Below are 26,108 nucleotides of genomic sequence, written 5' to 3'. Positions count from 1 at the left end.
CCGATGCCATTAAGCTGCCTTTTTTCAAATTGAAGGAAAAAGAAGAACTTCCTGGAAATGTGATTTATTCCGTACAAATTGAAAAAGTTTCAGTGTAAAAATTATTTGGTCACACGTCGACGACATGACACATACTGAACAGCCAAGCATGTCAGGGCGGCGTCAATATGAAGTTGGTTACAAATATACTGGATGCGATCAATACTCATCTGTTACAAATCCTCTAAAACCAATTTATAGTAATAAAATACAGCGTGAACCAGCGTCTAAATAGTCATCCTAGACAATTGTTTATAAAAAAATTGTTACAAATATGTATATAATATCCTAGATAATTTCATATATACGAGGGTGGTCCCATAAGTACTTAGCCTACCAAAAAAAAATATGTGAAAAGTAGCGATTTATTTGTCTATACAGTTTTCTTTTAGCTTGATAGACTTGACCTATCGATGCCTCAACTTCTTTAACCCGTCTGAAAAATAACGTTTTTTTCCGAGATCTGAAGAGTGAGCCTCCGTTGCGGTGATGACCTCCTCATTCGCCAAAATTTCTGCGCGGTGAGTTTCTTTTTCAAGTTCGGAAACAAAAATAAGTCGCACGGGGCCAAATTTGGAAAATAGGGTGGATGGGACATCAGATCGTAGCCTAACTTGATCAATTTGGCCGTGGTGAGTGCGGAGATGCCTGCCGGTGCGTTGTCATGGTGGAATAGCACTGTTTTCTCTTCCAAATGATGTTGTTTCCTCTGAAATTTGGCCTCGCATCCGCCTAATAATTCGGAATATTATATAGAATATTACAATCATTTTGCCCTTTCCCAGGTGGTCGATGTAGTTGTGTCAGACACTGCTCTGAAGTGGTCTCATGGTTGCGCTTGTTGTTCTGAGTGAGCAAACATGGCACCCATAGCGCCGATAGCTTTCTGATTTTTCAATATTTCATGCAGTATATGACCCACGCGGTCTTTTGAGATGCCATGTCCTGGGCATGTCCTGGGGCACATGGACATGGCTTATCAAAAACCGACGTGCGACCACGTTGAAACACATTAAATCAATTTTTGTCGATCGCCATAGAAGGGGAAGAATCATTGTACACAGCACCCAAGCGCTATTTGATTTCGCACTGCGATTTCCATTCGAAAAGCAGGAATCGAATCACCGAATGATATTGCTCTATTTCCATTTTTCTAAAATCCGCGAACACGCCTTTCATACGCAGTCAAAACACAACTAGGAGTCCGATTCGACTGAAATGTTTAACAGTAACCGTCTACGAGAATGTACTACATGATACTAAATTTCTTTTGCTATAGTGGCGCCATCGGCCGATGTATATATTGAAATAAAATATTAATTTGTGTATAATATAGTAAAATCATCTAAGTCAAATATTTTTAATATAAATGTGCATTATTCTGTATAGTTAATATATTGCAAGTAGCTGATATAGAATTTAATAGGTAAATGAATCTACCTTATGGTAGGTTGATGCTGCTTCCCGCAACTATATTAAACGAGGTACAAACATTCTTGTATATTCCACAAAAATGTAGATGAGAAATAGTGCTCGAATTATCGTAGTTTAGAATGGTTTCCGATATGTCGCAATATCTCAAAATAGAGTCGATAACACATTACTCTAGGTTTAATTACGCTTAATAAATTGTTAAATATTATCGAAATAATATAAGCGAGGAAAGTTGAAAAAAAACATCTATATATGTAATTAAAAAAAAAAAAATTTCTGTTCTTAATTTATCTTAATATGATTAATAGATATTATAATTTTATTTATTATCGTTTATTAGCACGAACATTTTTAAACAAATGATATATAAAATGATCAATAACATAATTTCAAATAGCTAATCAGAGAACGCCGCATAGAAGTTTTAGAATACTTTATAGAATTGTATGAATATTACTTCAGCAGTAATAGAAAAGGAGGGTTGCTCAATTAATTATACACATTCTCATGCTATGAGCTTTCCCTATCTGGTTTTTTAATTTCCTAATTGTAGAAATTCACTCTTGAGTGCGGAAACATATCATTCCTAAATTGTAATATTTGAAAAATCGCTATAACAACTGTATTTATGGTTTAATTCTTGATTTTAGCTATATTATTCAACTATTTTATCCTTTAGTCTTTTATATCATTTTGCAATATGGTTTTATCATGTTATTTTTCCTTTAAGGTCTCCAGAATATATTTATATTTATTAAGAGTAATAATCTTGCTCAAAAACACTTGGTTTGGAATTCGCAGGTGACAGATACACACCTAGCTGGTTACGTTTGTACTCTGATAATGGTTTCTGAATTGGTCGCCATCCAGTTTTAATTAGTAAATCTAGGCTAAATATATACTAGTTGGTGAAAAGGATAGCCACAGTGTAATAAAAAACACTTTATTTGTATTATTTCAAACAAAATTTGATTAATAATTATTCAAATATTCAAGAGTTCTTTCTTTAAAATAATACTGTAAACCATATGCTGATTTTATGAAATATTCTTATCGTCAACAAATGTTGTTAAGGACAATTTTGTATAACATATAATGTAGTAACCAACTTGTATTGTGTGCGATAAATTTTCAGCTTACTTTTTGACTTATTCTCCTTGTACTTTATCTTCCACGCGTCATACGTTCGTGATCTGAAAAACATTGAACATGTTCTTTGGTATTTAGTAAGGCGTACTTAATATTTTAAATATGGGATCGATTTAACCAGATCGAATACGACATTATCTAGACTTACGGGTGGAGTGACACAATGCGGAGCTCTTGTAAGTGGTTGTTTTGGTAAAATGTGTGTTCATCAACACATAACATTATCGTACACAGTAATAAAGAAAAAAATCTCATGATTATTAAATATATGTTTCAATGTATTATTTATTTATTATTTTAACTCATTCCATTCCGTATTTAGCTTATTCCAGCTCATAAAGTAAAGAATACATAATTCCTTTCCAGTTTCTGTATAAACTCAAAAATAATAATCCTTAGATAAAAGAAAAATGTTGCTTTATTGTTATTTATAAAATATTTAAACTTAGATTTTTAGCTGTTGACACTGAAATTATAAATATCGATTATATGTTTGAGTCTTTGTGTTTTTGTTTTGAACAGATCGTTGTCGGTTTCTTATGGTATCTTGTATCATTTGTACAAATTAAAAAAATAGTTTTAACAACAAATTAGCTAAGTTTATCTAAGACCATCAATCTAATTAATAGCTTTACCGGAATAGTAAAAATACATTAGTAAAAAGAAAAACGATAACTGAAACTTAGGCTCTGACGCAATTTATACCACTTAGGCTAGTATTTGTCAGTTTTTTCTCTCTCAACATTGACAAATGATGTCTGTTGATTTATACACGTTTAACTTTTACCGCTAACTATAGAAGCTATTTATTAGCGGCTTTTATAGTTAATTGTAAATTACGCTATTCATGAAACGGCTATTTAACTCAAATTACTTCTTTATTAAATCTAAATCTCTTGTAATTGGATACCATTTAATAAACAAAATAAGTTTATATTTTATGGTGTTAATTCTCATTTCACATATTGTTCAGACTCCTTATATCATTTCGAAAAAAATCATTTAATAGAAAACATTATTAAAATGTTATTTAAAAACGCAACCATATATTATATATAATAATACACCTAACAAAATAATATTCTTATATGTTTCATAGAAAAGGAAGGTTCAGATTAAGAAGAAAATATAACAGTGATTTGGACTATCTATGTATTCCTTCAAACCATAAATAATGTATATTTTTAAGAGGTTATATTTGTATGACTATATTTTCAGATTTTGAATTTTTTGAGAATTTTATTTAAAATAGGAATCCGTGGTCTTTGTTGAATTGAAGGATTTGATGGAAAGTTTCAGAATATTGACCTACGATTTTAATTCCGACGTTGTGGCTTACATACATTTTGAAAGCTGATGTTAGCAAATTCACATAGAGGATAATTGTAAGAAATTGTAAACATATAATCATATTATAAAAAGATATAAAAAGCTTAACTTTTAACATTTAATTACACATTGGTTGACCTTTTTATTGAAGTGATAATTAAATGTTCATAACATAAAATCAGTATAAAAGAATTAATTTAAACTTTTTTTTACTCTTTGTGATTCCACAATCGGCCCTATAGGCAATAAGTATTTCTTATGTCTATATTATATTCACATGGCATGTAGAAAATCACTTCATTAAGCGATCTTCTGTATAAAATATTATCTTAATTAATTAGTCTTATTTAAAGATTGTTCTAAAGTTTATATATATCCGGTAATCAGATCAGGTGGTGTTAAACGTTTTAGTCTACGCCCTTCACTATCACGTCGCATATTTAGCTGATTAACGAGTACATTGGGATGCATCGAAACTCTTTCAAAGTACTTACGAAGTACACAAACATGTTGAATTACACTCGTTATAGGTTCTAGAGGAATATCGCGTTGTATCACTTTATTTGAAATATAGTACGGATCATTAATAATGGCACGCAACACTTTATTTTGGAACCGTTGTATGATGGATATATTAGATTAGCTGCTAGCGGTACCCCCTAGTTGGATTCCATATAACCAAATAGGCTTGAGTATAGACTCATACAGCAAAACCATGTTATGTAATGATAACTTGGATTTGCGCCCGATGAGCCAGTACATTTGATATAATTTCAGACGAAATTATTTTCGTTTATAGAGCATGTGTTTCTTCCAGGTTAGGCGTCGATCTAAGTACAAACTAAAATATTTAACTTGCTCTGCTTGGTGGAGTTCACGATGATTGATTTTCACTGGTGGACATGTTCTTCTACGCAGGGTAAACGTTACATGGGTAGATTTTATTTCATTGACTTTAATGCGCCATGCCTTCAACCATAATTGTATTTGATCCAGGTGGGTGTGTAGATATATCGATGCTGTTACCGGATCTTCATGGGATGCCAATATAGCTGTGTCGTCTGCGCATGTTGCCACAGTAGTTAATTTTGTGGTGTTAAGATCGGCCGTATACAGAAGATACAGTACTGGACCCAGTACACTACCTTGCGGAACTCTTGAATATATGGGATTTAATTCGGTTGTTCATCGCCTTGATTTACAATAGAATGTCTATCACTGAGATACGATTTTAATAACTGATAGTCCGGAGGAGGGAGAAGTTTCTTTAGTTTAACCTGCAAGCCCGTATGCCATACTTTCTCAAAAGCCTGAGATATGTCTAGAAAAGCAGCCGAACAATATCTTTTGGCATTTAGGTCAGTTTTTGTTTTGTTTACAAATCTATGCACTTGTTCTATAGTCCCATGCTTATTGCGAAAGCCAAACTGATGTTCTGGAATAATTTTTCTTTTTTCTATTATATAGTTAAGCTTTTTTATGTATAATTTCTCGAAAACTTTCGAGATTATCGGTAATAAATTTATAGGCCGGTAGGAGGTCACATCTCCTGGTATTTTTCCTGGTTTAAGAATCAAATTTAAACTTGAATACTGAAATATCTATAAATAGATATTAATAACTTATCATTGAATTATTAATATTTCTATTAAATTTATAAATCAAAGATAGTCTCGATTACAAAATTTAAATTAATGTTGGTCATTAAACGAAAATGACTACTGACTATTAAATCTAATCAGAAAAAGGAAATTAAACAAACAAAACCAAAAGCTATCTTAAAACAAAGAGACTATTTTTGTTTATTGCATTTATAGCTAACAAACCAACCTTTTGGTTTCATGTAACATTTTTTGAGATATGTCATGGAAAGAAATTAGTCAAAATGTGTTAAGTTAAAGTCAAGTTAAAGAAGTCTTTCCAGATCAATAAATACGTTAATTTTTATTAAACTAAATAACTAATTATGGTTACAATTTTCGAAATAAACGTTATTCTTCTATAAAAACTAAATTAATATTAATTATTAAATGAAAATGGCTACATTAAGTCTTATCAGAAAAAGTAAATTAAGAAAAATAAAAACAAAAAGGTATCTAGAAGTAAACACTACACTGCTTAAAACTAGTAAACCAATCTATTAATTTCATGATATTTCATGAACAATTTTTATGATTTTTCATATTTTATCCCAAAGCTCTGCTCTACTCCAAGATTCGATATTCAGGATCAAATCCTCTAAATGAAATGGCACAAAACAATGCACAATATTTCCAAAATTAGGTTTGTTGTTTATTTTTTATACGAAATAAATTGCTACTATTTATGTTAATACAAATTGTCATACTCTGCAAATAAATTACTATCAGTATTAATAAAATAAAAATGTTATATATAAAATAATAATATTTAATATTTTAGAAATTATTATTCGGCCATTTTCATTCAGATAAGTGAATTTTTCTAGTTTTTTGATTTTATCAATTATTTGAACTAATGTAGTGAATTTCATACGGCTTATTTTTCTCTAAAAATAACCAAATTTAATGAAAATGTCTAAGTTCTAGGCAAACATGCGATAAAAACGGACAAAATAATGGATTAGAACCGCCTCGAAAGTCGAAACAAAAAATGTGTAGCCGAAATGATTCGGACAAGTTCAGAAAATTAACAGAAAGGAATTGGTTGCTATGCGTGATATCCCTCCCTTAAAAGACAATTATCGAACAATCTATTTACGTTTTATCTTAATATCGTTTCTTAATACTTGACCGTTGCCTCTCCCTTTCCCTTAAGTGAGTATACGATTCGAAGTAATTATTATTAAGCTTCATTTGTCGATATTAATTGATGTATTAGAGATTGCGTAATGTTATGTAACAATTAAAATATATGACCCATTTGATTAATATTCTTTCAATTATTCACCAATATATGTCAATATGTCTGAAAAAATATAATGTATAAGAATATATTTTAAATTTATGAAAATCGAACTATAAAGAAAGTATCTGTAAAAAAAAGAAAATGACTATAATAATGTCTAATTTTTAATATACACATGTCGATATTAAAATACCAAAGAGAGCTTGACTACTTCGTGAATACATCAGCTTGTCTTCCTGATCTCAAATTTCTCATAGTCTTCACTTCTTGATCTACTAATACATGGAAGCATATAATAAGAATATAATGAACATACTTTCAGTAGAGCCAGGTTACTCAAGGATAACTTCATTAACTGAGTTATTAACTGTGAACCTGTGTTACACTGTGGACTTGTTCCCGGTTTATTAGTTGTGCTTCTCATGTTACGTTATGAAATTAAATATATGTGAGCATCAATTACTGGTTTATTGTGACTATATTGCATTCAAAGGTTTTATTGTTGATTAATAATTTGGTTATTCAAACAATGATATTTTAGTTCTCATTCATTTTTGTACTCAGACAAATGAGTACTCATTTCCCCTAGATTTTCTACCAAGTGAGAATGAATAAATTTGAGGGGTAACTGTTCAACTTCTATGTGTTTGCATTTAAGGTTGGAATATGTACCATAATGATTTGTAATAATATTCTACCAATTTGAAAATATTCTCGTTCAATATGCTGAATAATGATCACTTGTAATGTCAAATATACACTTTGTAATTAATGTATGGCTATAACTGATAATTTGTTTTGTCATTAGTTTATTTAGGTATATTATTTTGTGTATTATAAAAAGTGAGTAATTTTTTTAAACATAAATAACTTAAAATGTTTAAATGCTATTAATGCAAAAAATAAATTAAGAATATAGTTTAAATGAAGTTTACTTTGTTTTGAAATACTACGAAATATATCCAATATACCATATATATTGAAATTGTTGGCTGCTAAATGCACGATTTACTTTTTAGGTTTAACTGTTTATCTTAATTTACTGCAATACATATCAAATTAAAAATTTAAGGAGACCCTATTTGCATTTTCTTCATAACTACTTGTTTTATTTGTTTAACAGTATTATTAGAAAAATATTGAATTTACTGCCTGCAATATTTTATAGCCGTCTTGTGTGTTTACTTACGAATAGAGTTTAATATTAAAATTATCTGAAATTATCTAATAATTTACTAAATAAATTTTAGTTTTACACTACATCAGAGCACACTTTGGACTACTATCATTTCTTTAGCAAGGATATATAACTTATTCCTGGAGAAAAAATTGTCTAAGCGCCCAAAGCTCTACGGTCTCCCGAAGATACACAAGGAAGGCATTCCACCGAGACCTATTGTAAGCTCCATCAGATTTTGATAACGTATAATATCGATTTCGTTAAATGGCTAACGCGGTTAGTTTACCCTTTTCTTAAATAAATTCAGTCATACATTGATTATATTTATGGTAGTGTTTTTCTAATAACCCATAAAATAAATATTTTATATTTGTTAGATATTGTAGACTAGATGATGTCGTCTTTTAAAAATATTATTGATAATTATATATAATATAAACCTTTTGGAATTCTAGAATTCTTAAGAGTTATCCTAGAGAACAAAAGAGAACGGCGCAAAAATGCCCACAGTAACGAAGACAAATTAATAGTTAACGGAAAATATTTCTAGTAATATTAGTCAAAACCCTCAAATGCAGGGAGGAATGCGGACCAATGCCAGATGTTTACGAGCAGATTAAAGGGTTGACATTTGCGTCCAGAAATAGAATATACAATTATTTGTGTGATTAGTAATAAGAAGATTTACTTTAGGGTTATATGTTATAACATGTATTATAAAAATGGCCATATTGAAAATTAACGAATAGAATTTCCGTTTTAAATAGTTTTAGATCCATAGCACATTTTAATGGACCGATAATTTTAAAATTTTATGCAATATAAATGAAAGTGAAACGAATAGATTAAAAGAGGCCCGAGAAATCAAACTCCTATTAATCCTTAATAATAAAACTCTCTTTCCTGCAGAAAGTAAGTTTTATTATTACATTTTATAAAAGGTAGGTTCGATAGCATGCCTTTGGGGAGCACGGATATAGTTTAGGTTTATTAACCCTAATTCACTGAATCTGAACCTCATAATAGCGCGTCATTTTGAATGCACTCTGGTTAGCTAGAAATTCCCAAACTTATTGTGAGGTGAGCGTTACTATTAGCATAAAAATTACTATTGTTCCTTTATATAAAGTTACCAAAAATACGCTTTTATCCTACATTTCCTAAAACCAATGTTCTGCGACATTTTCTGTCGTTATTAAATATTATTAATATAGATAATGTTTTGACATAGCTTCACATATCCAAAATTCAACTCTAATTGACGCAAGTATTAGTAGTAACAGATGAATATATATTTAATTTCCATTTTGTTTTACTACCGAAGACGCGTTGTTTATAACGGATAGTTAAATACAGTTTAATACATTAAATACAGGTGATTCTATATATTTTGCCCATCTCATACTCAATTAATATATGTCATTCCAAAAGAACAAAATGTTTATCCTTTGAACTAAACCATCCATCGAGCTATTTGAACTGTGAAATTGACAAAGTGTTGCTCTGCAAGTCCGTGTCACCATCGATGCGAAAAGGTGATAGCTGGAAATAGCCAGGTCTGGAGAATAAGGCGGTTGTGTTAGCACTTCGCATCCAAATTATTTCAGCCAAGTGAGTGAATAGATTAGTTTTGTTGTACGAGACGGCTCGTTGTCATGCTGCAAAATCACTTTATCAAGACGTTTCAGACGTTTTCGATTAATGGACGGTTCAAATTGATCATTTGTTGTAGGTACGGATCAGTAATAACTGTTTTTCTAGGTTTCAGCAGTTTATAGCATATGACACCAATTTGGTTTCACCAGACACATAGCAGGGTTTTGCAACCAAAGCGAGGCTTTGCAGTCGATAGGCCTATTAATGAAGAAAAACTAAAGTAGACTATAACTAGTTTTCTCTTCGTCTGCCATTTCCTCCATAGCTCTCATATCAAATATTTTTATTTTTTATTGTTGCTAATTCACTCTGCGCCCTGGTTGCCTACAGCTGACGATTTCAACTAGACTCTCTTGTGAATTAATGAAACACGTTACACTATTTAATTCATTTTGAACCAAGGCGATCTTTCAGGGTTATTATACCTAGATTTCTCGACCCTCACCTCACGAATTATCGCGAATTTTGAGTCTAACGAACCTAAATAAAAGAGTAAAAGAGTGAAAGAGGATTAGAACACCTCGGTTCGAGCTATTTAAGATGACATATATATCATACCTACGCCCAAAGTATACTGCATTTGCCAATAACCTTCTCTTCTAGCCAATGATCAATTATAAAGGTTTTTCCATATCCCAAATACGCCAGAGGCCAGGTAGCGGTAACAAAACGTGATCAAATACTGACCGACAATATACCCAGTAGATGAAAATACCGCCATTGCTTGTAATTGTTCACAATTTACGACTTGGATCACATTCAACTTTTCTGCCAATTCTTTTTGAGTTTATGTTAGGCCTTCATCCAGTACCTCCTGAAATTCGGCGTCCTCATATATTTTTAGTCCACTTCTACACAGAAAGCAATGCGTGTTGCAAGTATATGTTTTCAGGACAAAACCCGACATTTTCAAAAAATAATAAGTCTATAACGTTGTTATTTTAGCGGAACGTTACTTGTGTAATTTTGAACTTTACAAAAGAACATTACATACTTATAATATACGAAATCTATTACAAAAGCTGGAAGGTATTTAAATGCCAGGTTTGGTAGAAAGTATCGAAAAAAATGGATGTTCCAATTTAGGTGTTTGTAAACATCTTAGGCACATTGTTTTTTAAATTCCCTATTATATTCTATCAATAATAATCATTGATAATTGCTAATGAATTTTAGTTTTATTTATATTATTACCAAAAAGTAACAAAATTAAATCATAATAGAGAAGTTAACATCTCAGATTACAATCGGCGTCCTGTAGTTTCATAAAATTAGACGGAAGAAATCCGCTGTAATAGATTAAGAGCTATTTCCTGACACTGTAAGAAATTTCCAAGGAGGATTAAATTCATTCTACCGTTGGCGACGACAAATGAACCTTCAAAATTAACAAATTAAAAGGCGTGTCCCTTATTTTTTTCGGGTTCGCGAGGAGGAATACTTTTCTTTGTTTTTTCAAGATGGAAATATTTCAGAGCGGAGACTTTAGTGGGATTAATGAATGTGGTTTATGGGGTCATTGTGGGGGAGAGAAATGTTTCTTTCTCGGTATCCGACTGATATATAAAGAAATTGTGGAGTAAAAGAGTTGAATGCTGCATAAATATATCTGAGATTTAAAATAAAGCCTAACTGTTATAATAACTAAACAAAAGTTATGTAGCTGAACATTTTATTTTGTTAACATTTAATGGTGCATTCGGGTATAAAATGGCGAAATAAAATGTCTAAATGACAATTCAAATCTAATCTCAAGCATAACATTCTTGTATATGTTACCAATCCAAAGCAAAAAAACGCTATATTATGTAAGCAATAAATATATAATTAAACATTATTATCATTTTGTAATTGGTCAGGTAATTATCGGTAAAGTTAAATTTGACAATTTATATTATTATAGAAAGCAAAATAGTGTCTATATAAAATAACAGTTGTAAATCGACAAAGTTATTTTAGCCTTTTTCTCGTTTTCATAAATTTTAAAGCGTTGCTTCTTATACTCTTAGGAAAGTGCTAATAAAAAGAGTGAGTGATAAATAATATGAACAAAAATAATGAAAAGGCCTAAACATATTCCTTTCTAGTCTAAATAAAGCCTCTGAATTTATTTTAAACAATTCTAGGAAATCGGATATGTATAAAAATAACAGCTGGTCATTTATTACGTAAGACGATTTTCTGTTAAGGGAATGTGAAAGGTAAAAAAAAGTGGGGGAGTCTTCAGAGTCATTACGTAAAATTCATAAAATTCATATATTAAGCTATAATCTCAAAAATATTCGTAAATGCAACATTCCTATGTATTAGAAATAAACCCCTGGACTGATCAAAACATCAGGTGCTTGCAATATTTTGATATCGATACTTGGGATATTGATGAAAATGTAAAGATTTCAACTGTTAAATTAAATGATTTTCACATTTTTCTACATACAATTACAATTTTCCTTTTAGTATTAATGCTTTATTTATTTTATGGAATATTTACAATTTAATTTTCGACATTCAAGTCCATGAAACTCTTTTAGAAAGTTATGGTAAAGCTATTCCATCATATATCGATTGTCGGTTTTCATATTTGCGGGGATTAGTTGGGTATAGTTTGTTATGTTGATCAAACAGTACGAAACTATTCGAGGAGATGGCTATATAATACATTTACGTGAGAATTTAAAGAAAAATAGCCGTTATGTATATAGAGAAATAGGATATACTGTGTAAACTACCGCCATAGATCGTATTTGTAAAACATTTATTCTAGTAGCACTGCATTCTTAAAAAATTGCACAAAGTTAATTTTTCGTCAATGTATAATATAAATGGAAGTGAAATAAACAAGTAGAAGTGGATAATTTAAATATTCTGATAATTAACATAATTTTACTATCTCAAGTACTATGTAGGTTCGTCAAAACTTTGGTCGATACTTTAGTCCAGCCGTTTAAATAATATTTATTTTTAATTTTTTCTTCAATTTGAAATACAGTGTAATGTTACGAATTATAATGTTACACTTTTTCTAATACTTTTACAAGGATTTTGTTTGATAAAATTTACACTGCCGCGGAATTATTTGGCACCTTCCTTTGTTGCTATTAAAGTAATTAAGTTGCAATGTATTATATTATTGTTATAATTAAATACCATTATTAATAAAATGATAAAATCGCATACAAATGAACAATAGCATTATATAGCATTCAAATATGGCATTTGAATCAAGCATATGATATACATGGAGAGTGTTGAAATATGAAGAGTAGTGCGATATCCATAAATATTAGAATTAAACCCCTGGACTGATCAAAACATTAGGTGCTTGCAATATTTTGATATCGATACCTGGAATATTGATGAAAATATAGCTTTCAACTGTTAAATTAAATGATTTTGACATTTTTCTACATACAATTACAATTTTCCTTTTAGTATTAATGCTTTATTCAGTCTATATAGATGTTAATCATGGAATATTTACAATTTAATTTTCGACATTTAAGTCCATGAAACTATTTTAGAAAGTTAGGGTGAAGCTATTCCATCATATATCGATTGTCGGTTTTGGTTTCAACGGATTAAAGGACATTATTTTAATGTCAAAAACATGCCTGAATGATTAAAAGTTTGAAGATAATGAAGTGAAATTCTTTGATATTAATAACCGACACTGAAGCGCAATATGCATGACCCTAAAGTATTGCTGTGGTGAAGAGTAAAAAACTGTTGCTGAAGATGTCCAGCTTTGTTAAATGAATGCATTGAAGGGCATATTGGTTCAGTAAAAACTAACAATAGCGAGCAATAGAGTCAAAATAATTCTTTTGTACGACAGTGCTGGGCCAGATGCTGTAACAGTTCTGAAAGGAACATTGTTGCAGCTCTAGTGAACATTTTTGTCGCTCCTTCTGATTACTACTTTTTATCGATTGATACAGAATGACTGGGTAGGCGTTTTAAAAATGATGAATAAGTGCGAAAATGGATAGATTATTAGGCCACTGCCAAACCAACATTGTTCTTTTAACTCGGAGTCGCCATGCCAGAAAGAAAAAAGTTGTAGAAATTATGGAAGTATTTTGATTAATGTATATTGTACCAATTTTACTCGACAAAAACCTTTTTGAAGCGAAAAATGATCACATTACATGCAAGTACTTACATATTGTATAAAGATCTTGGGGGAATAATTTTTAACAAAGCATTAAATTTTATCATCGAAAACAAAAGTGTATCAAAAAGTGTAAACTAATAGAGCTCTAAGCAACCAATGTACATAAAATGTTCAACTTTGCAGTTATTATAAGACCAATTATCGGTGTAGTAATACTGTATGATGTAACAAACTTATAAGTTATAGAGCCAGGAATGACGAAATCATTTAAATATGAGTCGAATTTAAAAGACCCTTAGAAGCAAACTAATATATATGCATATGCGTCTTGTAGATATATGTATGTATGATATATGTATACAGAATTTTATGCAATTAGGTTAATGCATGTGGTATTTTAAAGAGGGACGATCGCGTAGTTTCAGTACCAAGAACTCAACAGATAATAATTTTCCTGGACCACGTCGCCAAATTGTTTTGAAATTGCACCACGAGCGCCTCCCGTAAGGCATTTAATAAATTACGCTAAGCCGTGCGATTAAAACCGAGGACCGTATCTTTAAAATTAGTTTTCTGGTTAAGAAAACTCAACGCATTTTCGCCAGTTTTCCCCGGAGGCACATAGCGGACTCTCGCACTAAATTCCATCACCTTAGAGGGTTATTTTCATGGTATTGCTTTTAGTTGGAGAAATGGCATCATTGGCTCACTCTTAACGGTTATGTCTTTGTTAGTATAACGAATAAATTGGGATAATTTTATTTTTTATTGCTTAATAACGAGAACAATGAAAAAGGTTTACTCTAAAGTGTTTTATCGTTATTATTTGAAATGTCGTCAATGTTCAATAAACTTTTTCAAATATTTTTCACATGATCGATAATAACATAATTTTTGCCTCTTATTGTCCTTTTATTGGCGCCCATTAGGTTTTTGTTTTCGAAATCTTATATTGGAGCTGTATTTTTGAGTTTTATTTTGTTTAGTACTCATTATGTGTTTAAATGAAATGTAAATGCAAGTAAAAGTGGAATAGACTCTTTTCATTAAAGAAAAAGAGAAACGGTGTCAACGATAGAAACCTTAAACGCAAAATATCAGGGGAAGTTCGCTTATATAATACATCAACATCGTTGCAAAATATCTATATATCCTCATATTTGCGGGGATTAGTTCGGTATAGTTTGTTAAAAGTTGATCAAACTGAACGAAACTATTCGAGGAGATGGCTATATATTACATTTACGTGAGAATTTAAAGAAAAATAGCCGTTATGTATATAGAGAAATAGGATATACTTTGTAAACTACTGCCATATATCGTACTTGTAAGACATTTATTCTAGTAGCACTGCATTTTTAAAAAATTGCACAAAGTTAATTTTTCGTCAATGTATAATATAAATGGAAGTGAAATGAACAAGTAGAAGTGGATAATTTAAATATTATGATAATTAACATAATTTTACTATCTCAAATACTATGTAGGTTTGTCAAAACTTTGGTCGATACTTTAGTCAACATTTATAATAAATGATTTGATATTAGTAATTTAAATAATATTTATTTTTAATTTTTTTTTAGAATTTGAACACAGTGACAGTGTAATGTTACGAATTATAATGTTACACTTTTTCTGATAATAAAATTGACACTGCCGCGGAATTATTTGACACCTTCCTTTGTTGCTATTAAATTAATTAAGTTGCAATATACTATATTATTGTTATAATTAAATACCATTATTAATAAAATGGTAAATTCGCATATGGCATTTGAATCAAGTATATGATATACATGGAGAGTGTTGAAATATGAAGAGTAGTGCGATATACATAAATAACCTAAAAATGTTTCGTTATTGCTAAAATGTTTTGAAATAATTATTTAGGTACTTGGAGCTCTTAAAGAACTGCTCCGACCCTGATTGTCGAATATTATATTTACGATGATCAAAATCCCCGCATTTTCTTTCCAACTTTCCATAAAATATGAGATTCTTCGCAGATTGGGGTATCCCCCACAAGTTGGCAACGCCGATTTCAGCTGCAATGTTATATTTACCTAAAGAGAACGGATGTTGTTTCTCTTTATATCTACACGGATCACTCATGATTGATGACAAATAGACCAGACGATTTTTGGATAGTATTATACTAATCTTCAAATTGAATATGCTGCAGTATGATATTTCTACCATTAGTTTGCAAATTAAAATGGATTTAGTGTTGCTTAAGTGGGTTTGGTATTTGTTCAAAGTAGATCAAAAGTTGTACAGGAGTTGGCACAGCAAACCAATCACACCTGATCAAACATGGATACACTACTGCATGCACTAATAAAATGAGATTGTCAATTGAGGGATGTGCAGCCGGTGAAAGCTGTTAAAAGTGACCAAAAGCAAATTGCTCTACGAATTTATAAAATCGTTATAATTGCTAATAATATAGTGATAACATTGGTTGGTATTTTTTTAAATAGATAAGAACCCGTAGTGTCGCTTTATATGGCCACTGAACCAGTTCCCTCTTCTTCCCGTTAAACATTTTAAAACAATTATTTTTTCAAAGTAAATTGAGATATATTGTTTTCTAAACCTTTTCACCCTTTCACACTATAGTAGTCGGTAGGATTACGGGGAGATCATAAGGCTGTTCTCTTTTGAATTTATTCAATTAATCGAAACCAAACTAATTATCAAGATAGTTACAATCAGTTAACAAGACAAGTTGACGTTGAATTGAAAATCGTACAGCAATTATTCTTAAACGTAGACTATTGGAATCTGGTATTACAAAAGCTTGGAAAATAACTCCATAGAGGGATATCATAGACATTTAGGTAGAAACAGTAGTATTTCGATGCTCAAACATTTTTATAACAATTATATTCTGCCCAGGCGGAATAACAACCACATACATGCCTGTGGTCTTTATTGTTTAGGAGGCAGGTGTTATGTAATACGCTTCTGATTATCGCGGCCGTATGTTTTAAGTCTATATGAATGGTGAAGGAGTGAGAGGGGAGCTGGTTTGTTCTCTAAAAAAATGATTGTATTAATATTTTGTGTTGCATTAACAAGTTTATAACAATAAAAAATAAATTGTTGTGTTATTCTTAGTATTGTAACATATATTGGTTTTAAAATATGGAAGAACAAAGATAATTACGGAATGTAAGGTTAAGTTTTATAATGTTAAAATATCCAAACAGCCTCAATTTTGTTTATAGTGAGAATATTAAGCGCCAAACTTGTAACAAAATATTTTGGACATCAAGTAGAAGTCTCAACATATGCCAACATTTCACCCCGATATAGCTACAGATTTCAGAACGATAACAAGAAGCAAAGAAGACAATTATTCTTTTGTTTGAAATAAAAACGTTGCCAAGGGTATGAGAGAAATAATATACAATTGTACTAGAAGTAATATTAAAGGTAATTCTAACTTTTATACACATTTTGTTGTAATTAACCATCCATTTTTGTAGGTTAGTAATGGTACAATACGTCAATTAAAAGATAATCAGTTCAGTAGTCGATTCATTACTGGGGTTTGCCCATCAAAAATACTAGCAGAAATTGCGCTAACTGATAAAAATGTCTATAATTCAATCATGATATATTTTAGCAACAATTTAATGTTTCTTTTATAGGGGAAGTTGCTAGTTAAAAAAGAAAGTTAAATTAGAAAAATCGAAAATATTTAGATAGGATTTTCCAGAATGCGAAAGTAGTGGACAACGACACTTTGAAAAGATCAAATTTACCAGTAGGAGTTGACCTGAACCGAATAAACAAAACATATAACATTAATCATCAATGATACCGTAACGATCTAATGACTACTACTCTGAAGGTGGAGAGAAACAAACAAGGAAAAAAAAAGAATATATTTTTATAAAAGAGCATACGTAAATAAATTATTGGTTTGTAAAAATAATGATGTATATATAATGGTGACTTCTTTCAGGTGAAAATTATGAGGGTGTGCAAGATAATTTTGCTAAGATAGACGAATTACATTTAGAAATATGATTTCTGGACTTTTCGTAAATAATATTAGATAAATAATATTAAATAATATCAAGGCTTTATGTTAGTTTATGGACTTTGTTTAAAAATGTTTCAATATTATGTCTTTATATAGATATATTTATATTTATATATATACATAGAATATAATATTAATATAATCTCTATATAAATATGGTCTTTTTCACTCCGTTTTAAAGATTTGTAATAAAATGTTTTACCAGAACATGAGTTTATATTTTCAAATAGTTCCCAGTTTTTATTTACTCAGTAAACAAAATTACAACACACAATTATTAAAATATACATTTTGATTAGCATTTAATTTAAAATATTTCATAAAAAATGAATGATAATTTTCATGTTACAATATTTAGTCTTTAAATTAGTTCCCAGCATTTCCTTTACTATTGTAACATGTTTGATTATTTTTTAATTTCATAGGGCTTAATTTCTCAGTTGGGGAGCGATACAGAAAGAAAAATATATTAGAGTAAAATTTTAAATACCAGTTACAAAACAAGGTATATGCGCTTGCGTAGAGTTTACCTCTAGAGCGCCTCTTCACTCAGAATATTAATTGAAATAAATGAAAATGCGCATTTGCTAAACTGAAATTATCTTCAGTTTACAGTATCCTATTCTCTAATAGCCACAGCAACCATAGAGTAATATATGGTGTTAACTTAATATAAATAATTTCAATATTGTTTTGCGTGGTCTCAGCAGGAAGGCACTGAGAACGTCATTTCGCTGAATTTCATTGGTTAGTTTAAATTACTAGCATTTCATTAGTCGACGATTTCATGCGTATCACGTGACTAACCTCTGACGGTACTTTCTACTGACCAATTAATTTTTAAATAAAACCAAAGTGTAATTTTTCAAAACCATTTATTAATATAAAATTCTGTATAAATACAAATATTATATAATATCAAAAAGCTAAAACATAAGAATATAGTATAATGTACATAAATAAAAAATAATTAAATGTGGATTTAAAAATGGCTGCAATCTAATAGAAAACATAACATATCGCGTGGGAAACATAATCAAAATTATCTATAGATCTTTTTCCCTTTTTTATATTTTTTTAGAGCTATCAATTCAAATAAGATGTATTAAAGTCTACTATCTTTTTGTTCTCTCATACTGAAAGCAAAGCAGCACAGCTGAAAGTCTGTGTCTGTTAATATTTTACCTACTTCTTCAACACAAAAATGTATTGAGGCAAGTTATTATAATTTATTTTATTGCGCAAATTATGGAATGGATAATTAAAACAGTTAAATCGTATGATATACGTCAGAATGGAGAAAACATACCAAAAAGTAATACTTTAAAGAACAGCAAGAAAAAATTAAAACATATGATATATTTCAAAATTACTGTGCTCTTATTATGGTAAAATCGGCGAGTTAAACAGACGGCTTAGGGCCTCTGTTAACAATATAATAAAACAAACATGATAATCTCTTGTTTATAAAATCAAGCTCACCTTGTTGGTTTGCAAATTGTATTATACTATTTTGTATTAATGTATTTTAACATCCTTGTTGAAAAATTTGTCTCGGTAAAGGAGCCTTAAGCCAAAATATTAATTATAAGTATCTTGACCAATATATATTTATTTCAAGTAAATGAACCCCTTCAAAACAATTAAGTTTTAAATTGATGGCCCTTGCAAACCACTTTTTAAACGGTAATAAAAACTTTTCATTTAGTATAATTACATTTATCTTCAATGTAATTTTACCATTTCCTCATTTGGACACATTTTAGATCCAAAACGTGGATAATATGTTTATGATTTCTTCGTTGTGTTCCTGTAAATAATAATATATATGAACACAGATTTTTTATATAAATTATTGTATACGTACCAGGTAAAAGCCAAGTCACACACATCTTTAATCTTGCTAACTTGGGATGTTTCTTCCAAGGAAAACTACGTATGGTTTTAATTCCGCACATACAATGGATACACAACACTTTTGAGAATGAAGATATATTAAAATCGAATAATAGTGATTATATTTAAGACACAAGAATGCTGACTGCACTTTATATCAGACTCACAAAAATGGTGTCGTAAGCAATAAATTAAAACAATCGCATTATAGAAATGAACCAATCAAATGCCTTCGTAGGCCAATTCAAATCAATCAATCAAAAAAGTAGTCTCAGAGCCGCCATTGAATGGACCATGCAAAATATTTGCTCGGTTTCGCCTATTTAAGTAAAACCTCTATATTTACTCTATGAGAGTAACTCGCAGTGTCGTTTTCTATTGCTGTTTAAACAGTCTCCTCTTTTCTCCTTTAAATAAAATATTTTTTTAAAGTAAGTTAATATTGTTTTTTTCGACCCCTTCATAGTTTTTTAGTTTTATAAAGTGACGATAATTCTAAAAGAAAATTTGTTATTATTTCTTCTAGATTTACTGGATGATGTGTAATACATCATAACTCAATATATGATTATTAGGTTAATTTGCTTTGATACTAAAATTTTCGAATTTTAATTAAGAGTTTTGGAACTATAATAAATAAACATATGATATTATGAAACACAATAAGGGATTGGAGGATATATTAGTAAAATAATAAAAAAGTTAAAAAAAAAACAGTATAAACTATATTTACCTGTGATCTGCTCAACATGTGTTTTCTCGCTGCAGAATGACTTTCCGTATGCGTCACGGAAGACGCTGATGTCCCTTTGGCGTTTGTGGTGATAATGGGCGAGGGAGGGGGTGGCTGTAGGGGTCTAGTACAGTCCGGTTCTGATTTCGAATCCTTCAATGGTACTTCACTGGTTGATATAACGGCTTGGCGCATTTCCAGTGAGTCCAGATGATTTAGACTCATAGAACGCACCTGAAATAAAGAGAAAATATATTAGTTTTTCTTTGATTAATATCAAATGTATTAATTTGATTGTCATATATCTCAACAGATCATATAAGGTCATAATCATTCATTATTCTTGTCTTTTATTAAATTTATTGTGCAATTTATTATTTTTTATATGTTTAATAAAATGTAATTGATTATACGTTATTTTATTTTTTATTTTATACATAAAATAATAACGAAGTAACTCCCGATATAAATTAACAGTTAATAACATTCGTAGCGTAAAACAAAATGATTTTGTTTCGAGTTTATTTTTAAATAGGAAATAAACTCCGACTGCATCTCACTTTAACAGTTTCAAGATAGGATTAAAGCGCATACTTTTTCTAATGACGGTACCTAATTCTATTGGAACGATGGAAAATTGTCGAGAGCATTCCGAGGTGTCCGAGGCGAGAAAATTCGCTCGGTAACGAACGAAATTATTTTCCAACTCGTCAGGAAATTTCTGCTTCCTTAGGATACTGTTGGCTAAAATTCAATTTCGGTATTGTTTATAAATTTGCACTTATTATTTTGGATTTTTCTTTATTTTAACCAGTTTTTGTTTTCATATCGATAATATTTCAGAATCACTCATACATTATATCATCTGTTCTCGTTCTGTGTCTTTTTAAACGCCTCATCTGGTCAATTCAATATTTTAATTTTAATAAGCATATCATTATATCTTCCTAGTATCACACAATTATTAGATCAATATCTTCTTCGTAACAAAGAGGAAGTTCATCTACTGCACTAACTAAGGACTGTGCTGTGATCTGAGGGGTTTCCATCTGTCACGAATGGTATTACAAGTAAGATAACTAAAAATCGACGTCGGAATGATTTCTACTTATTTTTACCTTCAATGTCGTTTTGTATTGCTCTTCAACCAGGTACATCTTCTTTCCGTTAAGTAAAACAGTTCTTTTAATGTAAATTGACAATTTTTCTGTTTATAAAAACATTTTCCGTTTCACAACTTATGTACGTACTATTAATGGGCCTTATATTAACTGTTCTGCACATAAAGATTTCTCTGTTTTTGATACCAATGTTTGACTAATGAAATCATGATTCAATATCGTAAATTCTTTGGATCAGTAAACATTCTTTTTTACAATAACCTATTTTTAAAGGTAAAATGTTTCCTTCCTGGAAACGTATGTATTCCAGGTTATTTTAGAGTAATAAATATATAGTATTGTTCCGTTTGTTATTTGTCTTTGCATTTTTTTATTTTCAGTGCTGCTGTAGAATGACTTAATGTCCGAAATAATTTTTCGTTGCTGTTTGCGACGTAGTCACAGAAAGTCTTTTTTTTTTCATTTTCCTACAACCTTTAGAATCAGTAATAATCTCCGATGTTGCGTGATAAAAACAAATTATCAGTATTTCTTCTAGAGAATATGTATTATATGGCCATCGCCTTTATAACACATCGTTTGTACCTATGGTATTTTTTTCAAATTTATGAAATATGTCAGATGACCATATATAAGTAATAAAAATAGCTTAAACTTCATTAAAGACTGGCTCGGTAGCCGCAGCGGTTTATGTGGTAGGACGGTTCCCCTAACGCTGCTAACAAACAAAATCATCACATTCACATCAGAAGTCCCCTAGGGTGGTCTTTAAATTGGTCACTTGCCAGGCGGCAGTCATTAGAAATTAGAATAGTCATTCGAAAGAATGACATGAATACAAGACCATGTACATGCCTGCGAAACCCTATTTTCTTAAATATGAAATAATATAAAATATAGTTCCATAAAGTAGATGTTAGAAGCGTGAATTTATAAAAAACATTTTAAAAAGGAATATTTTCAGTATTGTAGATAATTTAAGTGATCTTAGGTATAATTTGAATTAACCTGTTATGCTTAAATCTCTCAAAAAAGACATAGTACTAGATGAGTGTGCATTTTATTGTTTAAAAGGTTAAAATTTAGTTAAGGGTTTTTTAATTTTTATCATTTTATTAATTTGTGTGTTAATAACTTAATTGTAATTTTAAATTTGAATTTGCAAAATGATTCTTGAAAGGATTGTCAAAATTTAATTTTATAGCTTAGTAGTTAACATTTTCTTAATTTATATCATATCAGTAGAATGATATGATACTCTTTTAACCTTTACTCTTTTACAATAAATAATTTAATGAATTTAAACCAATGGTCTATCAGTGATTTTGTTGGAATCTGTATTGCTCGAATTATTTAACTGGTCAATTGAAAAGTTCCCGGCCTACCAGAGTAAAACACATTTTTTTGTCAAAATTAGTTTTTTATACTAATAATTCCCTTAAAGCACCCTTTAACAATACAATCATTATATCGGCCCTCCAACTTTTCGATACCATTTTTTTTAGTACGATTTGTCCGTTGCTTCAAAATAGGCCTCAGTTTCGGCGATCATTTCTTCATTCGACGAACATTTCTTCCCAGCGAGCATTCTTTTGAGATCTGAAAACAGGAAATAGTCGCTGGGGGCTAGATCTGGGGAATACGGCGGATGAGGAAGCAACTCAAATCCCAATTCACGGATTTTTGCCACCGTTTTCACTGACTTGGGACACGGTGCATTGCCTTGGTGAAGCAGCACTTTCTTTTTCTTCAAAGGCGGTCGTTTTTCGGCGATTTAGTCCTTTAATTGGCCCATAACGCTATATGACGCATTTTACCAAGCTTTGGAGCGGGTTCTTCGCGTGCAGTCCACTCGGATGATTGTCCATTGGACTTCGGAGTGAAATTATTGAGTAATGTTTCAGCCATTGTGACATATCCACACAAAAACTCGGGTTTATTACGCTTGACCAACTTTAAACACTGCTCTGAATCATGAACTCGTCGTTGTTTTTGGTCAAAAGTAAGCTCACATATCGCGGCACCGCTTTGCACAGAGCTTTCTCATACCCAAATATTCGTGAATGATTTGATGTACACCTTCAGTTGATACCTTTCAGTTCAGTTGAGTGTCTGCTATTTCATTAAATTTCAATTCACGATCATTCAAAATCATTTTGTGGATTTTTATTAATGTTTTCGGCGGTAACAAACTCTTTTGGGTTCCCACTGTGTTCACCGTCTTCGGTGCTCATTTCATCACGTCTAAACTAAGCATACCTATTTTTGATGGTTGATTTTCCTGGGGTGGTATCCGGAAACTCGGCACCAAGCCAGGTTTTTGCTTCAACTGTAGTTTTTCCCTTCAAAATTCAATATTTTATCAACATGCGAAATTCCATTTTATCCATTTTTTTCACAATAACAAAAGTTGCTTTATTCAAAATGCTATAATTCAAAACCTAATGATCCGACAGCTGTCAAATTTAGATACGCATCTTTTGAGAGTTAGGGCTAACTAAAAAACATATGGATTTAATTCTAGTAGCGCCATCTATGTGTCAGGCCGGGGACTTTTCCTGTTACGGACATTGACCTGTTAAGATACGATTGAATGTTAACCTTCAATCTACTTTAAAGTAGCCTTTGAATGTGTTTCTATTCTGTTTTTAATAAATGCTGTATGTACATACATTTTTCTGAAATTCCGAAACATCAGCCAAAATATTGCTTATACTATGTAATTAAATTTCAAAAAATTCTTATTAAATATCTAAGCTGTGACTTCGCTACAATTTCTAGTGTCGACAGATTTTCTGAATATTATTCTAACAGAACCTCTTTAGTCAATATTTAAATTCAGAAACCCAATATTCTATTATTTTTTATGAACAGTTTTGAATATTGTACGAAAATGTTTTACATTAAGAAGGGATGAAAACATACGTACTACAAGTGGGTCTATGTTCGATCGAATGAAGTACTAATAATACTTTGATTCTAAGCGAAAGTCAGATATTTTATGGAAATAATTTAATTTTGTAAAGTATGTAAACTTAAGCTGTCTACAGAATAATCCATCCGACATCCATAACACCCGTTCTGAAGTTAATTAAACACGTTTGTATGATGTTGTAATATCGCTTTTGCAAACAGGTTTAATGCGCTATCACGTCTATTTTCTAATTATATGTGCTCGCGTTCGAGCGGTCTTGAGGCTGGGACTTTTACGGTAACCTCGTTTAATAAGGGATGGCGGTATCGCGTGACGTTGTGAATACCTTGAAAATGGCACGAATTCGTTCTAGCCCTTTGAGATATTTTGTCGATATGGGGTGGGACTTTGGACAGAAATTACAAGCGGTGATTCATTTTCTTCGTTAGCAATATACAAAGTTGCTAAGCACTATTGTAATCTTGGAGAAAAACAATTTTGGGTTTTCTTAATATGTGTACTGTCCTTCTTCAATGAAGTCATACTATAGCCACAGAGAAATAGAGATTTAATTTTATGAAATTATGGGGAAATATTTTTGCGACATCCAACATCCAGATGTCTTTTAACTTAATACTTGTTTTAATCGCTATGCTAAGAGCCGCGACGTGATCTGATTGGTTCACTTCGTGGCGTTATTTTCAGTGTGCCTAACGCAACGAACAATGCGTTCAGATTTTTATAATGTTTAGAGATTAAGTTATTAGATCATTAAGTAAGTCGATAGTAGAATAAGTAAAGTAAATACTCGATATAGACAGTGTCGTGTACCCGGATGCATAGATAGTAAAGAAATACATAATCGTTTTCCTTCGAAAAAGTATTTAGTTGTCTTTAAAAATGGTTGATTAATGTTAAAAATCCGAAACTGACTAGAGTTAAGTATGATAGAAATGTATGATCGTTACAGCGTGTTTTGTTGTTATAAGTTGGGGTGAGTTTACTCATACTAAAAATCATATAAAATATGAAATATTAATTTTTTAATTTTAGAAATTAATCCCCTTCCGCAAGAAGCTAAGCAAACGGCGATATACTTGATGGTTGCAACTCACTAAAACAACAACTACTGATTGCGAACCTTTTAAGAGAGGATTTACCGAAGTTCACTATACTAGGAATTCTGATTCAAATTAGGAAAGCGATTCAGGATTTAAACAATAATAATAATAGTGCTTAAATTTCATTGCCCTAGTAAGAACAGATTTGTTAAATTACCATCAATTAAAAACTTAGAAATTATTTTGAGGCGATTAATTTCATTAAAGAAAAAAAAAATAGCTCATGGTTTCATGAATATACATGCTTCCCCTAATATGTTTGCTAAACCATTTAAAGCGCTCATCATATGTTAATTTTTTTCATTTCATTCGCCTTTAGGAAATTGTGAAGAGGATGCCCTTTATATAATTTACATTCCATACTAACAGGGACCAACTAGACTCTACACCTTTATTGTACTTTGTATTGTACATCCCATCTGGATGATGGGCAAAGCAAAACACCAGAGTCCACTATTGAGTTTTCTATTAGTCTATGACTA

At 30.7% G+C, this 26,108-nt stretch overlaps 1 protein-coding gene across 4 annotated transcripts in view; it reads right to left on the bottom strand.

The window, feature by feature from the left end:
- The window catches only part of LOC143193589 (uncharacterized), a 397,105-nt gene that overhangs the window by 142,125 nt on the left and 228,872 nt on the right, over nt 1–26,108 (bottom strand). For all 4 annotated transcript variants that reach the window (XM_076399903.1, XM_076399905.1, XM_076399904.1 and 1 more), the window contains one exon: nt 20,471–20,704. In XM_076399903.1, coding sequence (XP_076256018.1) covers nt 20,471–20,704 — 234 coding nt within the window. The remainder of the gene's footprint in view (nt 1–20,470; nt 20,705–26,108) is intronic.

The sequence above is a fragment of the Rhynchophorus ferrugineus genome, unplaced genomic scaffold (assembly GCF_030347505.1).
Source record: "Rhynchophorus ferrugineus isolate W39M unplaced genomic scaffold, kcgeb_rfMv2 rfM3, whole genome shotgun sequence".
Taxonomy (NCBI): Eukaryota; Metazoa; Arthropoda; class Insecta; order Coleoptera; family Curculionidae; genus Rhynchophorus; species Rhynchophorus ferrugineus.
Note: the sequence above shows the minus strand (reverse complement) of the source record. Positions and strands in the feature narration are given on the sequence as shown.